Below are 22,972 nucleotides of genomic sequence, written 5' to 3'. Positions count from 1 at the left end.
CTATTCTGATTCAGTAACTTAATAATAATATTATTATTAATAATAGAACAGTGTGTGTATTTATAATGTTGTGTAATGTAGTAATATTACTAGTAATAATCATATTATAATAATTATAATAACACTAAATGTCTCTGTAATCTGTAGAATAAATTGTAATGAGGGTAAATCACATTGTTCTGTAACATTTTTCTGTTTGATTTGTTTTGTTTGTTTATCAGGTATTGTTTATTGCAATTCTGATGATAATGTCATTATTATAAGAATAAAGGTTTTATTCTAACGGCTGATCTGTTCTCAGAGGTCGGTGTCGGCAGTGTTCAGCTGTTTGTGAATGAAGAAGAGTAAATGATGGATCTTCAGAACTCCAGCAGTGGAGGAGGAGCTCCTGTCCTAAAGTGAGTAAATTAAGTGATGGGTTTTATTTTTTTATTTTTTGTGTTTAATGGTTTCAGCTCTAATTCTGGACCTGTGATCTGCATATTTTATAATTTTGAAATGTTGAGAACAGAGTTTCTCCTGGACCAGAGTCAGAACCCTGTGCTGTATTTAAACACAGAGAAACGGTTAACAAACCAGCCAGTTATTCTTATAGTAGAATGTGTTTCTAATCTGTATTTAAAGTAAATATCTGTCTTTAATTTCTAATAGAAAATGAAGAGTTTGATTCCAAAACGCGATAAACGGCACTTAAAAAAAAAAATGAGTTAAAGCCAAATCAGAATGTTATGTGACCACTCTTGAAAAGCCAATATTCAATTTTCATCAAAACGCCACACCCGCCGTGTAATACTGCCCTGCTTTCTCTCTTTCTTTCCAAAACGCAACAAACGCCAGTCTTGATTTTCCGCAGAACGCCACATTTCCACTCATCCAATCACAGTGCAGCATTCCACGAGCTATAGAATGTAAACATTATAACACGCGCCCTGTTGAGCCGGCAGGTATTTCGTGTAGCCTACTTTCACTTTCGTTTTTCACTCTCAAAGTCCGCGAAAATGAGCGGTTTTGATGGTATAGAGGAGCCTGTTCGTGAAGCAGTTATTGGAAAAAAGAGAAAGCCATCAAAATAATCTCATGTACGTGAAAAGGTAAAGAAAATGATGCATTCAGGAGGGGGGAAATGCCGGCTGTCATCTGTACACACACACACACTATACTACACTACACTACACTACAGCACATGAATGTAACGTGATTTGGGGGATTTTATAGTCTTAATGTCTTGTTCGTTAATGAAATTTTGCACTTTTTTTTTTAAAGAAATGTTTTGAAATTTGTGTTTTTAGGACCAATGGTCAAACTATTATATTCAGATGTACAATTTACTGTTTTTTATTATTGTATTTTGCAAATTTTCAGTCAAAAAAAAATGTTCATTGATGCCAAAGGATATATAAGACATTTTGGAAAAAAAAAAAAAAAACATGGCATGGATTTATTGCGTTTTGCGAAAAAACGAATAATTTTAAAAAAATAAATCTTTAAATATTAAAATCTTGATTTGATTTTTTTATTTTTTTATTTGTTATTTTAACCTTAGTATGGTATTTGATAGTTTGAAACAGAAAATGGTGGTTTTCAGCCTACCACTTTCTTGCTAAAGAAAACCCTTTTTTACTCAAATTGATAAAAATGGATTTATAGCGTTTTGGAACCAAGCTCTTCAAATATTAATAATTATTATACTGTATTTTAGTGTAAAGTTTAAATATGTTTCCTTCTGGGACAGTAACAGTGTTAGGTGGTTGCTGTAGTGATTTTATGTTGTTGCTATGGTGGTTGCTATGGTATAGGGGTGGTTGCTGGGCTGTTTGCAGCTGGCAAGTTTCAATAATCAGAACAGAGAACAGAACAACTGAACTGTTTCGTGAACTTTTCTACAGCGCGGGTGCGCGCACATGTACTGTTGCCTAGGAGATCTTTTGAACTTTTTTTTTTTTTTTTTTTAACTTTTTGCAGCGTGGGGAATTCGACTAGTTTTTCTGTTTTCATCCCTGCACGCGGACTGAATCCTTTACACACACACAAAAAACAGAGAGCGAGAGAGAGGACAGTAAGGTGAACTGAGCAGCAGCCAGCAGTACACTCATCTTGGTGCAGAAGGTTGGGGTAAATTAAACTTGAACTACACACAATTGCTCTGATAAGACAGTACTATTATAACAGTAACTTGATATCATTGCTGGTTAAGTAACTGTTATTTTTTGCTATTTGTTTTTTGAGCATTTTTTAGTAACAGTACATGATGATTTGTTTTTTTTATATACAAGTGTGTAATTTTCATTTCTGAACTGAATGCTAATTTGTGAATTCATATTTTTCACACAAAATGACAACTTGCACAGAACCTCATTGTAGCTCAGCTGGTTTGTTTGTGCACTTTGATACTGAAAATAAGCATAAAATGCCAAAGCAGACTAGGTTAGAACTTAAATCATAAGTAAAGCAATTGCAAGCTGAAATGTCTGTGTTACAAGACTGTCTAGAGGGCTCTCTGCACATTCAAAACACTCTCTTCAGTCACTGGCAACAGACAGTTAGCCCAGTAGATGTCCCTTGTACTACTTCTCCAGCCTACAAGCCTCCAGTTGCCACTTCCACCCCACACTGTGCCAGGCTTACCCCACAACAAATAATGGCACCCAAAGATAAGCTGCGCCATAGCTCAAGCTTTCTTTCTCCTCAGTATTCAGTGGAGTTAAATCACACTGCCAAGGCCCTCACAACAGTGCTTCACCAAACAAAACTTGAACCACCTGTATTCACTGGTGAAGGTGATGTTCAGCCTGAAGAATGGCTACAGTTGTTAAGTAAATACAAGACATCTCTTGATCTGAATGATGATCAGCTACTGCTGGAACTCACAAGATTTCTTGCTAAAGAACCCAGAAAATGGTTCAATGTCCTGAAAATTCACGTAGTGTCCTGAGATCAGTTCTGTGACTTATTCAAGAAAGTTTTCCTTCCTGCCGACATTCAAGAACGCATCCTGCGGGGTATACTGGATCATTTTCAATCACCCAATGAGCCTCTTCCAATCTTTGTAGCTCATATGCTCGGTAAATTCAATAAGCTTAGGTGCCCACCACCAGAGCGAGAACAAGTCACAATCATTTGCAGACGAGCTCTTGAAAAGTACAGAGTTGCACTGTACGGCACAACCATTTCTTCTGTGGTGGATTTTCTAATGCGTGCCCATGAACTACACTCTGTGCTCGGCCCATGCTATCCAGAGCAGCCCTCTGAGCAGAAAAAAGGTAAATCTGGGAGTGAGAAGTTCTGCTTTAACTGTTCATTGCCTGGTTTTACATCCTGCACCTGCCCAAATTGCAGGGCGGTTCCAAGCACGTCAAAGCACACTGACACTGATTTAGCAACAGGTGATGCTCAAAAACTAATGGAAGAGTCTCACTTTCTTGATTATGGTGTTGAAGAGAAGGGAAGAAGACAGACTGGCAAACGTTCGGAAAACTTCAGGGGAGGGAGGACATTTCCCCGAGGCAACCCTCCCTCCAGAGAGTAAATTCGCCTCTCTTAAGTGCTGATCTGACACATGACCCTCCTGTTCTTGGGCATGTGGAAGACAATCATTCTACCGCTTTCTGGAACACACCTTTTAGAGTGAAAGTCAACCTAAATTCTCAAGCACTAGATGCTACACTTGACACTGGCGCTTCACTTTCAGCTGTAAGAGCAGACCTGGCACAACAAGCAAAAGAAAAGACTCAGCCTTGGGTAGCCCCACCCATTCAACTTGCAGATGGCGCTTCATGTAGTCCTGTTGGCATTGTGTGGCTGACAGTAAGCTTTATGGGCAAGCGTTTTTATCACCGCTTTGTTATACTGCCCACCCTCTCCGCACCCTTAATATTAGGGATGGATTTCATGTTATGAGCCTCAGTTAGTCCTAATTGTCCCTTCCCGATCTGTTGTCTTTGCTGAGGGGCCTCCTGAAATTGATGACACTGAACTTGATGATTACACAGTGAGTGACTTTGAAGGTCGAGTTTGATGAGCCTTGAAGCTTTGCCGCTAACGCTCAGTGACAAGGTGGATAGTGCTTGCTTGGATGCAGAGAATAAAGTCCAGCTACTGAGTCTTTTGCATGACTTTAAGCATTTGTTTGATGGACATCTAGGCCACACCTCACTTACAGAGCAAGCTATTGACACAGCGGAAGCAAAGCCAGTCAATCTGCCCCCAAATTGTTCCTTTCCTGCTAAAAAGAAAGTCATTTAGGAACAAATCCAAAAAATGTTACAGGATGGGATAATTGAGCCAGCATCTGGCCCTTGGGCATCACATGTAGTTATAGTAAATCGTCCAGGCTCTGAGCCCAGATTTTGTGTGGACTACCGTGGCCTGAACCAGCTAATCTGCTATGGACTTTCTAAAAGGCTGTCTGACCTCAGAACCCATCTTGAGGTTCCCCGACTTTGGCAGGCCTTTCTTTATCCACACCGATGCGTCCGATGCAGGCCTCGGTGCAGCTCTGATGCAGAAAGATGACGAAGGCTGTGATGTGGCAGTTGCCTATGTGAGCCGTACCCTCCATAAAGCGGAAAAAACGTACTCCACTCCTGAAAAAGAATGTCTAGCTGTCATTTGGGCTCTGGAATACTTCAGGCCGTATGTGGAGGGTCTTCATGTGACTATTTTTACTGACCACAGCAGCCTAAGGTGGCTGATGTCTCGGCCCAACCCTTCTGGAAGACTCGCTAGGTGGTCATTGCGGCTTCAAGACTTTGACTTTAGTGTGGTCCACAAGCCCGGAGCCAAGAACAAAGTGCCTGATGCTCTGTCTCGTAGCCCGCAGCACGGGGAGGGTGCCATTTTGGATGTACTGCCCGACTTTGCAATAATTGGCAGCCTGGATCTCCGTGTCCTGCCACCCGTCATGCCCAGAGACAAGGAACAAGGAACCTGCGACAGCAGCAGTTGGATGACCCTGTAACCGGCAAGTTGCTGCGAGACCTTCAGAATGGGACCAGTGATGAATGTGAGAGGAATGAGACACACAAGTACACTATTCAGGATGGACTGCTTTACTACAGTGACCCAAAAGCCTCATGTGTGCTGCACCCAATGAAACAGCTCAAGTTCTTTGCTCTTTTGTCACTTAGACCTGCTTTGTTGAAGTACTACCATGATCACCCGACAGCTGGACACTTAGGAGCTACAAAGACTTTGGCCCGGCTTTGTCTTAGGTTTTTCTGGCCCAAAATGTCTGGGGATGTCAAAAGATACGTCGCCTCTTGCACAGTCTATCAGCTCTCAAAACCCAGTCAGAGGAAACCCGCTGGCTTTATGATTCCTATACATCCCTGTAAGCCATGGGAGTACACAGGAGTAGACTTTGTGGGTCCGCTGCCCCGCACTCCCTGCGGAAATGCATACATTCTTGTTTTCGTTGATTATTTCTCTAAATGGGAGAAAGTGTCAGCTGTTAAGGAAGCCACCGCTCGGACGGCAGCCAACAAGTTCATGAGCGAGGTGTTTGTACGTCATGGCGCCCCAACCTACCTGATATCTGACAGAGGATCTCCATTCATTCTTATGTGGGTGACAAGCACACATCTTGGGACAGATACATACCTCAAATCTGCTTTGCGCCACGCACAGCTCCCCATGAAAGCACAGGGCACAGTCCATCAATGATGTTGTACGGTCGTGAGCTCGACACCCCACTGGACCTAATCACCCAACCTTCGCCTGATGGGGTAGACAAGCCTGACATTCCATACCCAGAGAACTTAAGGGCCTCAATCAGAGAGGCGCACAACCATGCCCAAGCAGCTCTGGAAGCCAGTCATGTGCGGCGAAAGCATTATTATGATCAGAGGCGTCGTGATTTGTCCTATCAGGTGGATGATCTGGTAAAAGTAAAGACACACCCCAGACCTGATGCACTTGCTAATTTTACTGCTAAATTAGCCCCTGTATTTACTGGCCCATTCCGTATCTCACAAAAGCTTTCAGATGTAAATTACAGACTGACAAACGTAGACACTGGCGATGACGCAGGTGTTTTTCATGTCAACATTCAGCCATTCCGCACATGGGAATCAGGCATCCCATCCAAGAACAGTCAGTATTCACCAAGAGCAGGAGAGGAATATGGAGAAGCAGACAATCCCACAGGTAGTTCCTTGACTGAGATGGACTGTCACCCACTTGACATATCGGTTGAGTTGGACCCAGAGGAATGTACTTCGAATGATGGCAGCTGTGTCCAAGACCTCTCTCTGACTAACACTGATCACAACTTTGAACATGCAGACACACGCTACTCACTGAGACAGAGATGTGTACCTAGAATCACTTCAGGGTGGTCTCGGAGAAAGTGGACCAATCCCTATCACACACAGAGGCTATGCTTTGAATAAGGTACTCATGGTGTAGTTAGTACAGTTAGTACACTCAGTTCTGTTTCCAAGGGTTATTCAATACATGAAGTGATGTTGGTTTGTTTAGATGCTGTTAGGACCTTATGTAAAAAAAAAAAAAAGGTATCCTTTCATTGTAATTTTCCACTAAATGGGCTGTTTTTTGTTTCATTCAGCTATATTCTGTACTGTCATGTATGCCAAGTATTTGCATTTTATTTTATTGTCTCTGTGTACTATTGCTATTTATAGTTATGGTAGTACCAGTTATGTTCCTTTTGTTGCGGCTGGGGACAGCCTTTAAAAGGGCCGGGGGAAATATGTAACGGCCAGTATTTAGTTATGTGTACACTGTCCCTTTAAGAGACCCTCGCGCCAAGTGCGTGGGCACATGGCTAGCTACGCTGATAATGTTAGATGCAGAGAGTTGTTGTGCTGTACCACTAGACCCACTGGACCTAAGCTCCTTTATTTTGTTTATTTGTTATTTTTATAATGCCTAATAAGTGCTTTTGGTGTCTACTTTGGTGTCTAAATAAACGAGTGGAACACTGCCAGAATGAGTCAGAGTCTCTGGTCTGATCCAGAGTGCTTCGTGTTTCACCCGCCCAAAGGCTCCCTATCCGGGCTGGAGCGTTACATTCTGGACCTGATTTATTGTGAAAATCCGTCTCGGATTTTACCACACGCTGTCTGGGTTTACATTATCATTAAAAATGAGGAAATCCTGATGTGCTGCATTTATATAGATCAGATGGAAATGATTGGGTTTGTTATTAAAACTGTGGAATGAAGCTTCTCACAGAAAGACTTGTTCTATTCTGTTCTGATCTTTATCTCTGTTAGAGTTTAGTATAATTCTATTGGATGAAAATATAGCTTGTAGTTTATAATACAATATAATTGTGTAATTGTGTAGCTCTTACCAATACATGTTATTAACTAGTCACAGATATGAAAAAAAACATAAGGTAAATATGATCTAATCAGGTTATGGCATTCTGACATCATAACAAACACAAATATATGCAACAGTATTGTTAAAGAAAAAAAATATGTGTATTTTTTGGATGAGCATTTTTCAGTTTGGAGCAGCTGACAGAAAGCTTTGGGACGCTTCTGGGACGGTTATGAAGAAGTTAGTCTGCAACCTGTGAATAAGTTTTAGTAAAGGAAAACATTAACCCACACTTTACTCTCATCATGGATCATCATGAATATCTGTTTTCAGGAGGAAGATAGCAGCATCTCCAGCCTCCAGTGGAGTGTCTATGAAGAGTGACCGGTCCATGGTGCATCCCCCTGGGTTCAGCAGTGGAGGAGGAAGCTCTGGGTCTCGGTACATAACTGCACTAAACTACTGTTCCGTTCTGAGAGTGAAGCTCTTCAGTTCCTGATCTTTATTAAAGTAGACATGGGAACGATCCAATACAATATTGGTACCGAGGCCAATATTGACGTAATTAACGTATCAGATATCAGGCAAGACAGCGCTAACAAAAGTAAATCTGTAAAAATTTGGTGTTAAAGCAATGCAGTCGAAAATTTGGTGGTGCACTTAAGAACCAAAGTTAGGCACACCAGTGAAACCAGTGCAAAAAAAGTAGTCTTGAGCCCTCTATTTAATATTTACTATATTTAATATTTGACATTTTTTAATATGTAATAAAAAAATTATATTTCATTTTAAAGAAAACTATTGTGTGTTTGTATATAAAGTGTGTCAAATAAATAACTCTGGAACACATTTACATTCTACACTCTTCAAAGGGCTGTGTGGTCAGTTTCAGCCTCATTATTTAACCTTAAACATAGTACTAATAATAAACTTAAAAACTAAAAGAGCCCTTTTATGTGTATTTGTATCGGTATCAGCAGTTTTATATCGGAACCGGATTGGAGCTGAAAAAAGTGGATCGTTCGATCACTTTATTAAAGATGTGCTATGTGTTGGAGTTTCACTGTGTAAATGCTGGAGTGTCACTGTGTTTAATGTTAACAGAACTGAAACCCAGAGAGGAGCTTCTCCAGAGCCCAGCTGTGTTTCTATGAAGAGTGACGAGTCCATGGGTCTTCCTATAAGCTTCAGCAGTGAAGATATGACCTCTGACCCACAGTGAGTGAAACATCAAAGCCTTTTACTGATTTTTACTGTAATTTACCTTTTTAAAGCATATAACACACACACACATTCACTTACATACACACACACACACACACGCGCACACAAAAGGAGTTTGTATGTAGTGATCAGTGTACACACACTGGGTGTGTAGAGGAGGACATCAGTGTTATATTGGCGGAACTAAATTAAATTTATATTAGTGATATCAATCATTAAAAAAAAAAATTCTGTGATTAACCATTTTTTACTTTTTTAAATGCTTGTAGTTGATTGACATTGATTTTGAACCATGCTTCAACAGAATTAAAAAAAAAAAGTAAACTCAGGACAAAAATAGGGATATCTCTGAACATAATTTGACCAAAAACACATGTTAAATCAAGGTGTGTTTACTAATTAGCATCACTGGTGTCTAAATTTTGTAATCAGTTAATGGGGGTATATACTGGGCTACAGGTTGTCACTGTGCTGTGCGGTTTGTACCTCACTCAGCATGGACCAGAGGAAGCGAAGGAAAGATTTGTTTCTGGAGAAAATGATAGGTGATCATGTTAAAGTAAAGGTTATAAGATCATCTCCAAACAGCTTGATGTTCCTGTGAATACAGCTGCACATATTATTCAGAAATCTAAGATCTATGGGACTGTAGCTAACCTCCCTGGACGTGGCTGCAGGAGGAAATTTTGATGAAAAATCAAAGAGACGGATAATATGAATGGTAACAAAAGAGCCCAGAAAATCTTCTAAAGAGATTAAAGTTGAACTTTAAGCTCAAGAGCATTAGTGTCAGGTTGCATCGTCGCTGTTTGAGCCAAAGTGGGTGACGACCAAGGAGGACAACATTGTTAAAAAAATAAAAACTATAAAAAAGCCAGACTGGAATTTGCCAAACTATATGTTGACTAGCCATAAAGCTGCTGGATACATCAGCTCTATGTTTACAGACAGAAAAATGAAGCAGATGAAGAAAATAACACTGTCCCTACTGTGAAACATGGTGGAGGAGGCTCTGTTATGTTCTGGGGCTGCTCTGCTGCATCTGGCACAGGGTGTCATATCTTTGCAGGGTACAATGAAATCTCAAAACTATCAAGGGATTCTAGAGAGAAATGTGCTGCACAGTATCAGAAAAATTGGTCTCAGTCGCAGGTCATGGGTCTTGCAACAGGATAATGATGCAAAACACACAACTAAAATACCCAAGAATGGCTAAGAGGAAAACATTGGCCTTTTATGAGTCCTAACCTAAATCCTATTGAGCATCTTTGGAAGGAGCTAAAAACATGCCGTATGAAAAAGGCAACCCTCAAACGTGAGACTGCTGGAGCAGTTTGCTCATGAGAAGTGGACCAGAATACCTGCTGAGAGGTGCAGAAGTCTCACTGACGGTTACAGGAATCATTTGATTGCAGTGATTGCCTCAAAAAATTGTGCAACAAAATATTAAGTTAAGGGTACCATAATTTCTGTCCAGGCCTGTTTCATAAGATTTGTTTTCAATAATTCTCTTAAAGCATGGTTGAAAAGCAATGTCTGACTTTCATTTGTCCATTTTCATAGAATTTTTATTTATTATTATTTTTGTCAGATTCAAGTTATTTCTGTGACCATAGTGAGTTTTTCTTTTATTAACCACGGGGTACCAACAATTTTGCCCCAGTGTGAATGTGTGCTCTGTTCTGTTCTTTTTTTTGCTAAATTAAACCAAAAAAATGCTCCCTCTGCTTAAGTTACTCTGCTAACATTTATAAAATATTATTGATGGTAAACTAAAGCTTATTTAAGCACTGAATTGTTTCTCCAAACTGTACGAAAAAATATTCCCCACTCAAAGCTTTATGACACAGAGCACATTAACGCCATATTGTGTCCAAAACCACAAAGTGCTTTATGTGTCTGGTGGAAAAGAAACATATTTGCTAGTTTTATTGCCTCTGTTCCAGTGTTGGACAGAACTACAATACATAGAACAGTAATGTATTCAGAATAAATTAAAATACACTTTAAAACATATTTTGTCAATCTGGAAAACGTTTTAGCTTTTTTCTTTCAAATTACATTCACATTGTTGCTGATTGGCACTGTATCATTTATTTATATGTAATTTTTGTGTTAATTGTAGAACAAATTAAGCATTGACACAGTGGTTCAAAGCAACAGGTTTTTTGACATTACGTAAAAACTTAAGATAAAGAGTGACATCATTACAAAAATCATTAATTACATTATTAGAAGGTCAAGCTCTGTTTTCACCTTTCACCAAGAAACATTTTGTCAGTACTGACACTGTTAGTCTGCTCTGGACTCAGAAACTCCATTTCCCAGCATTCTCACTCTCAGGACTTCAATGACTCATCGAAACACGTGACGCTACGGCGTTCCGGTTCACCCAGCTACTGATTTCTCACCTGAACTTTTGAGTATAAATATCCCTCAGTGTCAGCTATTAGTTGCTGAGTATTGAATCTAGGTTCCCTAGCTCTTCTACGACGTGTTTCTCTCTGTTATTCTGCCTTATCATTTTTTGACATGTTTCTGTATGTCTAGTTTATTATTTGTTGCTTTCTGTTGCCGATCTTGCTTGTTATTAGACTACCCTTCTGCTTATTTCTCTTCTGCCTGTTTCTCTGTGTACCGAACCTGCTTTCTCCTCTCTACTGGTATATTGTTTGTTTATGCTGTCTTTATGTTACTGACCCTGCCTGCTTTAGACTATCCTTATATGCTTGTCCCCTTTGTTAATAAACTGTTTGAACTGTTTGACTCATATAAGCGTGTGTCTCTCCTGGTGTTGGTATTTATGATACATTTAAAAATATATAGATTTTTCCTGGATTTAATTACAGATCAGTCTTTTGTATCTGTTATTTTCTGATATTCTGTATTTTATTCAAAATCTTAACATATTTTATTGAAACAAAAGCTTTTTAGATCATCTGATTTATTCATGTTGATTACAGTGTGGATTTTCTGTTCATCCACAGAAAGAAGAAAAAAAACAATTCCAGGGAAAATCTGGACCACATTTTCAAGGTTAGTCCTGAACCATATATATGATGGGAATCTCCCTGATTTCTTTTAAATATAAATTTGGTTTCACTTTAAATTTTTGATACTAATCATAATTTATTCATTTAATCATAATTTATTTATAGAGTATTATAACTATAATAATGTTCATATTAATGCAATACGTTGCTGCTCAGTAACGTGATGATTAAATCCTTTTACACACCAGAGCATCCATAACTCCTTTCCTCCTCAGATCAGTGTCATCATCTCTCTCTCTGTACTGTAAGAGCTTTACTGATTGTCTGATGTTTGTTCTTAATCAGAAGCTGCAGGAGAAATTGATCTCTCTAGTGAAGAACGAGCTGAACACATTCAAGAATCTCCTGAGTCCAGATTACCCAGCATGCTCTGAGGAAGAGGTGCATGATGATCAAAGGGAGGGTGTGCTGAAGGTCACACTGCACATCCTGAGGAACATGAATCAGACAGACCTCGCTAACACACTAGAGAGCAGTAAGAGTTTAGGGTCATGACCATGGGTACCAACTAGTGCTAATTTATTTTCTCAGTGAAGTCCCAAAGGGAAAAACAATAATTATTTGGATTCTGTAATTGTAGGATAATGTATCACAGCATCAACTGTAGTCCTTAAATTTAACAATTACTGATTTTGTAGAAACACCATGAATATATCTAAAGCAATTACAGCTGCTACAAAAACACCAATACCGCCTTTATTTTTAATTATCGTACCGTGAAGTTGTCCTACACTGAGATCTAATGCATGATTACAGCTAATTATGTGTTTCTTATTGTCTTCCTCTGTTATCAGAATTAGCCCCAGCATGTCAACAAACGCTCAAATCCAATCTGAGGGATAAATATCAGATACTTAATGAAGCAATCTCAGGCTATGGAAACTCAACACTTCTGAATGAGATCTACACAGAGCTCTACATCACAGAGGGAGGGGTTGGAGATGTCAATCTGGAACATGAGGTGAAACAGATTGAAGCTGCATCCAGGAAAAAAACAACACAGGAAAGACCAATCAAATGTAACGACATCTTTAAACCCTTACCAGAACAGAACCAGCCCATCAAAACTGTACTGACTAAAGGAGTTGCTGGAATTGGGAAAACAGTCTCTGTGCAGAAGTTCATTCTGGACTGGGCTGAAGGAGAAGAAAATCAGGATGTTCTCTTCATATTTCCACTTCCTTTTAGAGAACTAAATCTGATGAAGGAGAAGAAGCTCAGTCTGGTGAATCTTCTTCAGAGCTTTTTTCCAGAAACACAAGATTTAAAACCAAGACATTATAAGAGCTACAAGATCATGATCATTTTTGATGGTCTGGATGAGTGTCGCCTGCCTCTGGATTTCCAGAAGAATAAGAACTTGGAGGATATAGAAGAGCAAACATCAGTGGATGTTCTGCTGACGAACCTCATCAAGGGGAATCTGCTTCCCTCTGCTCTCCTCTGGATCACCTCTCGACCAGCAGCAGTCAGTCAGATCCCTCCTGAGTGTGTTGACCAGGTAACAGAAGTGCGGGGTTTCAGTGACCCTCAGAAACAGGAGTACTTCAGGAAGAGGATCAGGAATCAGGACCTGGCCAACAAAGTCTTCACACACATCAGGTCTTCAAGAAGCCTCTACATCATGTGCCACATACCAGTTTTCTGCTGGATTACAGCCACTGTTCTAGAGAGAATGCTGAGTGAAGCTGAGAGTGGAGAAATCCCCCAAACCCTGACGCAAATGTTCACACACTTCCTGATCTTTCAGATCAAACACAAGAGCCAGAAGTACAGTGGGGAAAGTGACATTAATCCTCAGCAGACTAGGAAAAGTATCTTGGCTCTGGGGAAACTGGCATTCCAGCAGCTGGAGAAAGGAAACCTGATCTTCTACGAGGAAGATCTAAGAGAGAGTGGCATCAATATTAGAGAAGTGTCAGTGTACTCAGGAGTGTGTACCCAGATCTTCAGAGAGGAACTTGAGCTGCATCTGGGGAAGGTCTTCAGCTTTGTACACCTGAGTGTTCAGGAGTTTCTCGCTGCTTTATATGCATTTCTCAATAGAAAAATTCCAAAAGAACAATCCACTGAACAACAAACCAGTAAACTCTTCAAGTTTTTCAGCAAGTCAACTATGACTGACTTTCTCAGCTGTGCCATAGACAGAACTATACAAAGTGAGAGTGGACATCTAGACCTGTTCCTTCGTTTCCTTCTGGGTCTCTCACTGGAGTCTAATCAGACTCTGTTGCGACTCTTACTGACCCCAACAGAGAGGATCTCTCACAGCAATGAGGACACAGTCAAATATATCAAGAAGAAAATTGAAGAGAACTCATCTCCAGATAAATCCATCAATCTGTTTCACTGTCTGAATGAACTGAATGATCTTTCTCTAGTGCAGGAAGTGCAGAAATACCTGAATAGAGGTAGTGGCCATTGTCTTCAACAGGTCAGACTCTCTCCTGTTCAGTGGTCAGCTCTGGCGTTTGTGTTGGTGAACTCGGAAGAAGAGCTGGAGAAGTTTGACCTCAGTAAATATGATCCATCAGAGGAGTGTTTTCTGAGGCTGCTGCCAGTAGTTAAAATATCCAGAAGGGCTGTGTGAGTATTTTCATTGAGGCCTTCACACAGTTTTTGATGAACTGCTGATTTTTAGCACTTTTCAGTCATTCACTGGTAGATTCCCATTATTTATATTGTTACACATTAGTATGAATTATTCTTTGTAATAGTAATTAAACCATCATTTTAATGTAACCAGTACACAAAGTTTCTATCTTAGACTAACCATATAAAGTCTTAAGAAAAAAGGTTGGGCAAGTTATGTTATATGTTTTTGTTAAAATAAATGCACATCCCTTGCAGATCCACTCTAACGTTGCACTGGGTGATTTGAAATAATGATTAGCAATACAACACTATGAACATTTCTTTTAGAACATACTGTCAGGGCCAGACAGGAATCAGATAGGTACGGACACAGTTTACAGCTTTTATTAAAAGGCTTAGAAGTAACAGGGGTTATGAGCACAAGCAGGTACAAAACCACAGAAGGATAACAGGGAGAAACCATACCATCAACGGAGAACAGTCCAGAGTTCATACAAAGGCAGGCGATGAAAGGGAGCAGACAAAAATCAGAGTTGATAATACAGTCCAGGTAATACACAAGAGTAAATCCAACACACAGGGCAAAGGCAAAAGGCAGAGTGATAAGCACAGTCCAGGTCATACACAAGGTAAATGCAATAAGAGGGTGGAGGCAAAAATCGAGGTCGGAAAAACATGGAAAAAGGACCATACACGGAATAATCAAACAATGGCATGGAAACGCTTTGTAATGCAGGTAAACCAAACTAATACTCGACGAGGAGTGAGAGTGAGCGTGGTCCTTAAATACTGCCAGAGATTAATATTCCGGACTTCCTGGAGGAGACATGTGGTGCGTCAGGTGGACAGGTGTGTGCGTGATGTCATGGTGTGGTGCGTTCTGGGTATTGTAGTTGGAGACTTGAGAATCACAGTCGGGGCTGAATGTGGGAGGCACAGGAGCGCTTTCAGCACCAGATGTAACACATACATTTGAAGTGTCTGTATTTATTTCTAAAATATGTGTGGGAAAATAAATTCACATATTCCAATATACTTTTTCAGTATAAAAAACACCAGCTCTTTAGACAGACAATAAATTCACAGTTTAATTCTGTTTTCTATTATTTGTCAATCCATTCAAATATTCTTCTTTGGGTGTATTGTAAATTAATTTTTATGTTTATTAAAATTAAATGTTTATTTTTGTTTTTCAGACTAGCTTCATGTACTCTTGGAGTAAAAACGTGTGAAAATCTGGAATCAGTTTTAAACGTGGAAAACTCCCCCCTGAAAGAGCTGGACCTCAGTAAAAATGACCTGCAGGATTCAGGAGTGGAGCTGCTCTCTGCTGGACTGAAGAGTTCACACTGTAAACTGCAGATTCTCAGGTCAGTGTTTCTGTGATTTCAGTGATAACAAATCACACAAGAAAAAGATGGTAGGAGTACACCAAACAAACAAATAAAAGTCTTCTGCAGTCGTCTTAAAAGTGTCTAACTTGTAAGAACCTTTGAGATATATTACACATTGATTACAGAATTGTGATGAACAAGTAAAAACAGTTCTAGCTAAAGTTAATATGAACTCAATTCTTTGGCCGCTGCTATATTCACAGAGATGCTTACTGCTCTGAGGTTTGGGTTTCATGAATTGGTTAACCTGTGTCAACTGTGTTAAGTAAAATCAGTTTTCTATAGATATTTACAGATTTTGTAGTGTAAGAAAGAATCTTATTAATTATGTTATGAAAAGTGCATTGTCTTCCTCAGTCATCTGCGTTACTCACTCACATATTCTCATGTTCTGTCTGCAGATTATCTGGTTGTATGATCACAGAAAAAGGCTGTTGTTCTCTGTCTTCAGCTCTAATTTTAAATCCCTCCCACCTTAAAGAGCTGGATTTAACATACAACCACCCAGGAGAGTCAGGAGTGAAGTTGCTTTCTGCCAGACTGGAGGATCCACACTGCAAACTGGAGACGCTCAGGTAGGTCTGAACTGATAATTATGTTATCAGCTTATTGTAAGATAAATGATATATGTGTTGTAATCTCAATGTGGAATTGTGTTTATTAATTTCTTAATAACTATTAAGTAATAAGGGCTAACAGCCCAAACAGTTAAAACTACATTTCCCTCAATACTACTTTTTTCTGGTAATATTATGGCTTTAATATAGCTGTGCTGTGCTGTGCTTAGCAGACTGAAGAACAGACAATAATAAAAGCTCATTACAACCAGAAGAGACTTGAGACTTGACTCAGACTCATGCCCAAAGACTTGACTTGGACTCCGACACACACATCTCTGTGAACTTGCATCAATCAATTGTAAATCTCTCGTGGAGACCATTTTAACCCAATATCTTTATTATTATTCAGTCATTAACACTGACCTTACTGAGGTAAGGGAGATCTGCAGTTCTTTAAAAGATGTTCTGGTTTCTTTTGTAACCGTCTCGATGAATCGTCCATGTCCTTTTGGGGTCATTTCGGTAGGCTGGTCGCTCCTGGGAATTTTCACCAGTGTTCCATGTTTTCCATGTCATTTGTAAATAATAGCTCTTACTATGATCCTCTGGAGTCCCAAATGAAATGTAATTGTTTCCAGACTAATACATGATTAATGACTTTTTTCATATCATAATTTCCTTTTCATTTTTATTTGCTTCATGTTGTCAGACAAGTTCTATTTAAGTGGTTTGTTTTTTCTACAAGTCTGGTAGTAATCAGGCCTGGTTGTGGTTAGCGAAATTGGACATGTTTTTCACACAGTTCATTTATGGGGCAATTACTCTTTCCACACAGGGCCAGGTTGGCTTGGGAAGCTTTTTTCCCTTAATAATGGAAATGATCATTTAAATACTGTTTTTATATTTAGTCAGGTTTAAAAAATTAAGTATAACAAAAGAGCAAAAACGGAAGAAACCTGTAAGGGGGCAAATTTTTTTTAGTCCACTGTATATAAGGTTTAGTCCAGCATGTCATGCTTTTAACTGTTGCGTTACACTCAGAGCATTCCTTCTGACAGCTGTTAGCCTCCACTCTACAGCTAATACAGTTCTTTATTGGAATATAAATAGAATATAGTTAGATCAGACCTTTATTTACTGTTAATAAGAACACACTGCACGAGTTCTTTACCATAGTTATTTAGTAAAATATAGAGTTCAGTTAGATTAGAATTAATTAGGGATGCAACGGTTCTCTGTATTTTATCAAACCATTGGGTTCGGCCAGTTCGGTTCGATACACCGGGATGAACCGCAATATTTTGGTGTGCGCGCTAACAACGAATGAACGCTCTGCCGCTGTAAGTTACATGGTGCTAAATGCCCCCGCATAAACGCTCCCGCAGTGAAGCAGCACGTAGCCGGGGGAGGGGCTCCTGAGCACGAGCAGGTGAAGACACTCTCAGCACAGGTCAGAGCATTAAAACACAGAAGGAGGAGCAGTGAGTCCTCGCTTCTCGAGGAAACGCAGTTTTTTTTCTTGCCGGTGTGTTTCTCCCCCCCCCCCCGCCCCCCCCGCCCTGCCTCTCTCTGCAAGTGTGAGTAGGAGCACCTTGTTGATTTGAAATAGAAAGGGTTAAAAACGTACTGCATGTTGGAGCTAGATAATATTAATATATCGAAACCGAACCGAAACCGTGGCTCAAGAACCACGATACGAACACTGTACCGTTGCATCCCTAGAACTAATGCATTTTTATTTAATGTTACTGAGAACACACTGCACGGGTTCTTTAACTAAAAAAAGTTCTTTAGTAGAATATAGAGTTCAGTTAGATCATAACTAATCAAGGGTGTCAAAAGTATTCACATTCATTACTAGAAGTCTATAAAGTAGAAGTATAGATACTGCGGTTTAAAAATACTTTTGAAGAAGTTGAAGTATCAACTCAAACCTTTTACTTAAGTAAAAGTATAAAAGTACTGCTTTTAAAACTATTTAAAAATAAAAGTAATGAAAGGGGAAAAATGCGGTCTATGCCACATTACAGGGGCCTGTAGTGCACTACAGAACTGAAATGGTCCTAAAAAAAGTCTTCAGAGGGATATTTTGAAAATCTTTTACAGACAGACTCATCATACCTGTCCTTACCACATGCTTTACTAACCAGCTGTAGCCTGTAGGTTTGCACAATGAACTTACAAATGTTACAAATAGCAATAATATGAAGTAGCAGTCAAAAGTTTGGACACATTCAATTGTCTATTTATTTTATTTTTTTACATTTGTTGCAGATTAATATTAAAGCTATCAAATCTATGATATATGAATTTACAGAGTTATGCAGTAAACAAAACAGGAAAATAGTCAGCAAAACATGTTTTATAACGTCTTAAGCTTCAAGCCTAATTTGACCAATTTCTGCCTCAATTTTTTTTTTAATCAGAATTTTTAATTAATTAATATTGCTTAGAAGCCTTAAAAAATAATTGGAAACATTTACAAATATGCAATTGATCATGTAATATTCAAAATATGGTTAAAACACGAAAGGTTTTTATATAAGGGATTTACAGTTCTATATTTTGCTACAAAGTGTTTACATTCACCATGTAAAATTATAAACTGCTCCCTTTCACTGGTTAGATAGTATAGTGATCTGCTCCTGGGCTATTCCTTTCTTTCTACAAAGGACTGGAAACTAAAAACGACTAATTTTACTAATTTTATGACTCAGTGACTGTGTCAGGTGCCCTCCCCATCTCTGTTTCCGCTTAACGCGGCACCTGATTGTCCGACAAATTTCATACACGTCTTTCTTCAGAGTAAACTCTGTTAATTCTGAGCATGTGCATTAGTAAGCTGTAAACCCAGCCAAACCTTTTAAATAAGGCATTCAATTTATATTATAAGCACTGCTTTGACATAAATGAGGATTGATGGATTTACTCATTTGGAGCAAAGCAGCAGGATGCGGTAAGCACTGGTGGGGCCTGGGTGTGTGTGACTGTTGACCTCTAGTGACCAGGGGGGATTACACAAGCTGCTGTAAAACTGTATAAAACAACCTAACACACTCTTTCGGCTCTAATTCAGGAAGCATACAGTGAAATTGTTTGCAGTTCCGTAATCCTGAAAGTCAGACGGTTTGAATGATGTATAACATGTTTGTTACGCCAGACAGATAGGATAGACGCTGGCCGAGTAAAAGGTAAAGACTGGTTTATTTACAAGGCAGTAAACAGGATAACACAGCCAGAAAACAGGTTGAACAACACTCACACTGAAAACAGGAGACGTAGTACAGAAAACAGTCCAAGATCCAAAGCCAGGGAGACAGTCCAATAGTTCAATAAATCCGATAAGGGCAAAGACAAAAGGCAAAATCTGTGATACAGGAAAATGGGTCATAACAAAAAGGCAGACAGAAAAAGGTTGGGAAAAACGCTCAGTATGCAACATGAGTCGACAATACCTTGCAAAGAACAGACGCTGACTGAAACATATATACAAAACTAGAATTACAATGAACCGGAACTTCTTAGAACACAGGTGACTCAGAACGAGGGAGAGTAACGCGATTGGGTGAAGGTGAGCGGCTGACGGTGACGTCATAGCCAGTGGGTTCTTGGGAAATGGAGTTCGGGAGTGTGAAAGGAGAGTCTATAGACGTGACAATGTTTGCATTGGATCATAAATGGACGTACAAAAAACGCACATATTCAAGTTATGATTATATTCAAATAATGTTTATTTTCTAAAGGGAAATATAGCTAAATATTCTAGAAAACTGAAATCCAGAGATTTTAAGCCTTAATATATGGCATATTGGGTGTATATATTGAGCCTATAATTATTCATAATCACAGCCAGATATGAATCATGACATTTTTCTGGCCCACGGGCAGGTTAAGATGATAAAGTAGAAGCTTTTGCTTTGGTGCCAGTGTTGCCTACTCTCAACGCTCTCTTAGCCATCTTGGAACCTAGAATGGTTCTTTAAAGTGGACATGAAACATTTCAGTTTGTACACGTTTTCTAAGGGATTAAATATAATGGAATTTATTTGAGGGGCAATTTTTTATATAAAATGTTTACACACTAAATTATAATATATTTATGTTTGTTACGTTTGCGCTAGTGCGCTGCCATTTTGCCAGTGCAGCACTGGTGACGTCACTAGGTTGGTTGGTTGAAGAGCCCAGGTACATAGCTAGTGGTTACGGTTAAGGAAAAGAGCTTGTTGTTTGTCGAGATTATGGATGAAGACGAAGCTGAACTACGCTAACGTGGACCATTTGCTCAGAGATCATTCCTGCATAAACCTGAGCAGAAATTTTTAGATGCTTTTCTGAGTGCGAGACGTTTTGGAGGTGTCTCTGCTCTTTCTACGTGAGGTCCATGCAGAAACCCTGCACCCCGTCAACAGCAAGTACTGCCATCCAGTTAACTAGCTTTATTATATACATTTAGGTATTTAGAATGTAAAGTCCAGAGTTCATTAAGACTGAATGAAACATACATGATTATAGTGGATATTGAAACACCCAGGCGCTGTTTGGTTGACAAACCGTTCAGTTTGGAAGTTACAAGGCTTGCTGGGTAGCTAGCTTCATCTAGTTAGTGTTAGCTAGTTAGCTAGCATTGGCTAGCAATGGTAAGATAGCTAGATATGTAGCTAACGCTAGCTATGTTATCTTTTAACTGTCAGCTTATCTAGACTTTCGGTACCTATCTATATCACTGCTCTGCTGGGTGGGCACGTTGTTTGGCCCATTTCTTGCAGCTCACAGCTGCTGCTTTCATTGTACCCTCAGTCAGATGGTCTGTACATCCCAGCTGGTCAGAGTAAAATTTAAAAACGGTGAAAAAAAAAGCCTCGGACTTCAGCTTATTTGTCCGGCAAAAGACTAATGCTCCTGACCCAAAAACCCTCTCCTCCACATAGTCCTTGTCTAGAAAGTGCTCGCCACTAACCAGAGGATTCTCGCGCTTCAGCGACGCTAGCCACCACCAAAGAACAGCTGTCTGCTTAAGAGGCAAAGTATGAAAGTAAAAGTGAATCTTTTTCTCATTCTTCACCCTATACAATTTTACTACACCCAGTATTTACTACACCCAGGGTCAATACAAAAGTATCCCCCCTTTGCAATGATTTTTGTTTTGGCTTTTATTATACAGTACATTGAGGAACTACTGTAGGCTAATAGTTTATGTTAGTTAGGCGTTCGAGAACCAACCTTGTGACGTCACTTTCAGCGCTGGGACAAGATGGCGCTACACTTACTAAAAAAATTACATTTAGATTGCTTATTATTTTAATTCAGTTCTGTTAAGATTTGTTAATTTGTTAGAGTGAAATACATCTTGTGAATTATACTAAATACTTAAAGTGTTTCATGTCCACTTTAAGGATGAGCCAAACTCACACGTAGCTATAGGTGGGTAATCCAGGTCCAGAATATAAAAATTCATTCCATGGATTAGGTTGAATTAGCTCCAGAGCCAGACAGGCAATTGGAGCGAAATCCTGGGATGGATTTTTACTTTTTGAACCTAGATTACCCACCTCTACACCTAAACTCATAAAATTAAAAGCTCACACAAGCTCTCCAAATGAACTTACAACACTGAATCTATAGCCTAGACCTAGCAAGCAAACCTTGGCATGTCTTGGCATGTACCAAAACATGGCAAACATTTCAAATTCACCATTAGTGCATCACTAGGTTGCTACAGTATTTTGTCCACATTTGACTGTACGAAACATTCAGTTTACCTCAATATGCTTTTTCAAATTAGATGGTGAATTTCTGAAAGCCATTAGCTCTGAGTTTGGGGCGCAGAGCTCATCCGAAAAGAGTAATTTGTACATCTAACCATTCCGAAGCCACTCGTTGCAGCTGGAGACGCATAATTGGGGTCTTCCTACTTTCTCACTGGAAGTGCGACATCTCGCTCCACTTCTCTCAAGTCTCTTTCATAAGGCTACATGCACCTGGAGAGCAGGTGGGATGGATCAAATACAAACCAATAGATGGTCTGAATGGTATATGTTTATATTTGTTATTCAACCACAAGCTTTTCCAGATGGCACGATTTATGTGTTTTTTTTTTTGTTAAGTTGCCGGAATGAAATATGAGTAACAAGGCTTTTTTTTTAATGTAAGGAGTAGAAAGTACCGATAACTGCTTAAAAAAGTAAGGAGTAAAAGTAAAAAGTTGTCTAAAAATAATTACTCCACTAAAGTATAGATGGCCAAAATTTATACTTAAGTAAGGTAACAAAGTATTTTTACTTTGTTACTTGACACCTCTGGAACTAATACACTTCTGTTACTGAAAACACACTGCACAGGTTCTTTAACACAGTTCTGGGGCCTCATTTATAAAACTCTGTGTGAATTCTGGAGCCCCAAAAAAAAATTCTTTAAAAAATTGTGCGTATGCACACCTGAATGCTGTTTCCTCTTTATAAATCACAATCTGCTTTTAAATATGCGCAGGTAAACCAGCCTTGTATTCCGTCCCCTTACCGCCCACATTTATCCATAGAAATTGAAAATCACTCAATGAAAATTTACATGTGGGATTCTCCAATAACAGAAGAACGCACCACAAAGAAGTAAAATTTTAGAGCGTGTGAAATAGAAGGAGGTCGAAGAGGAAGAATGTGTTGTTTGGTGGTTTTAGTCAACATGTGTCTGCAGCAGATAATAATGTTTCTCCACACGCTAAACTGGGGTTAACAGAGGTTAAAAAATTCTTCAGATTTAAAAAGCTGCTTCACCTGCACACATTTTCCAAGGGTTGTTAACAACTGTAAATAGACTTTTATTACCCAATTCCATAACAATGGTCTCTGTAAATCTGTGCCCA

The 22,972-nt window shown here is 39.2% G+C and overlaps 1 protein-coding gene across 1 annotated transcript; it reads left to right on the top strand.

Annotated features, from left to right (window-relative positions):
- Window positions 1–11,870: 11,870 nt before the first annotated feature.
- LOC111188537 (protein NLRC3-like) lies at window positions 11,871–14,445 on the top strand. Its single transcript, XM_049472069.1, has 3 exons — window positions 11,871–12,039; window positions 12,359–14,144; window positions 14,415–14,445. Exons 1-3 carry the CDS (start codon window positions 12,003–12,005, stop codon window positions 14,443–14,445), a joined length of 1,854 nt encoding a protein of 617 aa, XP_049328026.1. The 5' UTR covers window positions 11,871–12,002.
- The last annotated feature ends 8,527 nt before the right edge of the window (window positions 14,446–22,972 follow it).

The sequence above is a fragment of the Astyanax mexicanus genome, chromosome 25 (assembly GCF_023375975.1).
Source record: "Astyanax mexicanus isolate ESR-SI-001 chromosome 25, AstMex3_surface, whole genome shotgun sequence".
NCBI classification, from domain to species: Eukaryota; Metazoa; Chordata; class Actinopteri; order Characiformes; family Acestrorhamphidae; genus Astyanax; species Astyanax mexicanus.
The sequence above is the reverse complement of the archived record's forward strand: the minus strand, read 5'-3'. Positions and strand labels throughout refer to the sequence as shown.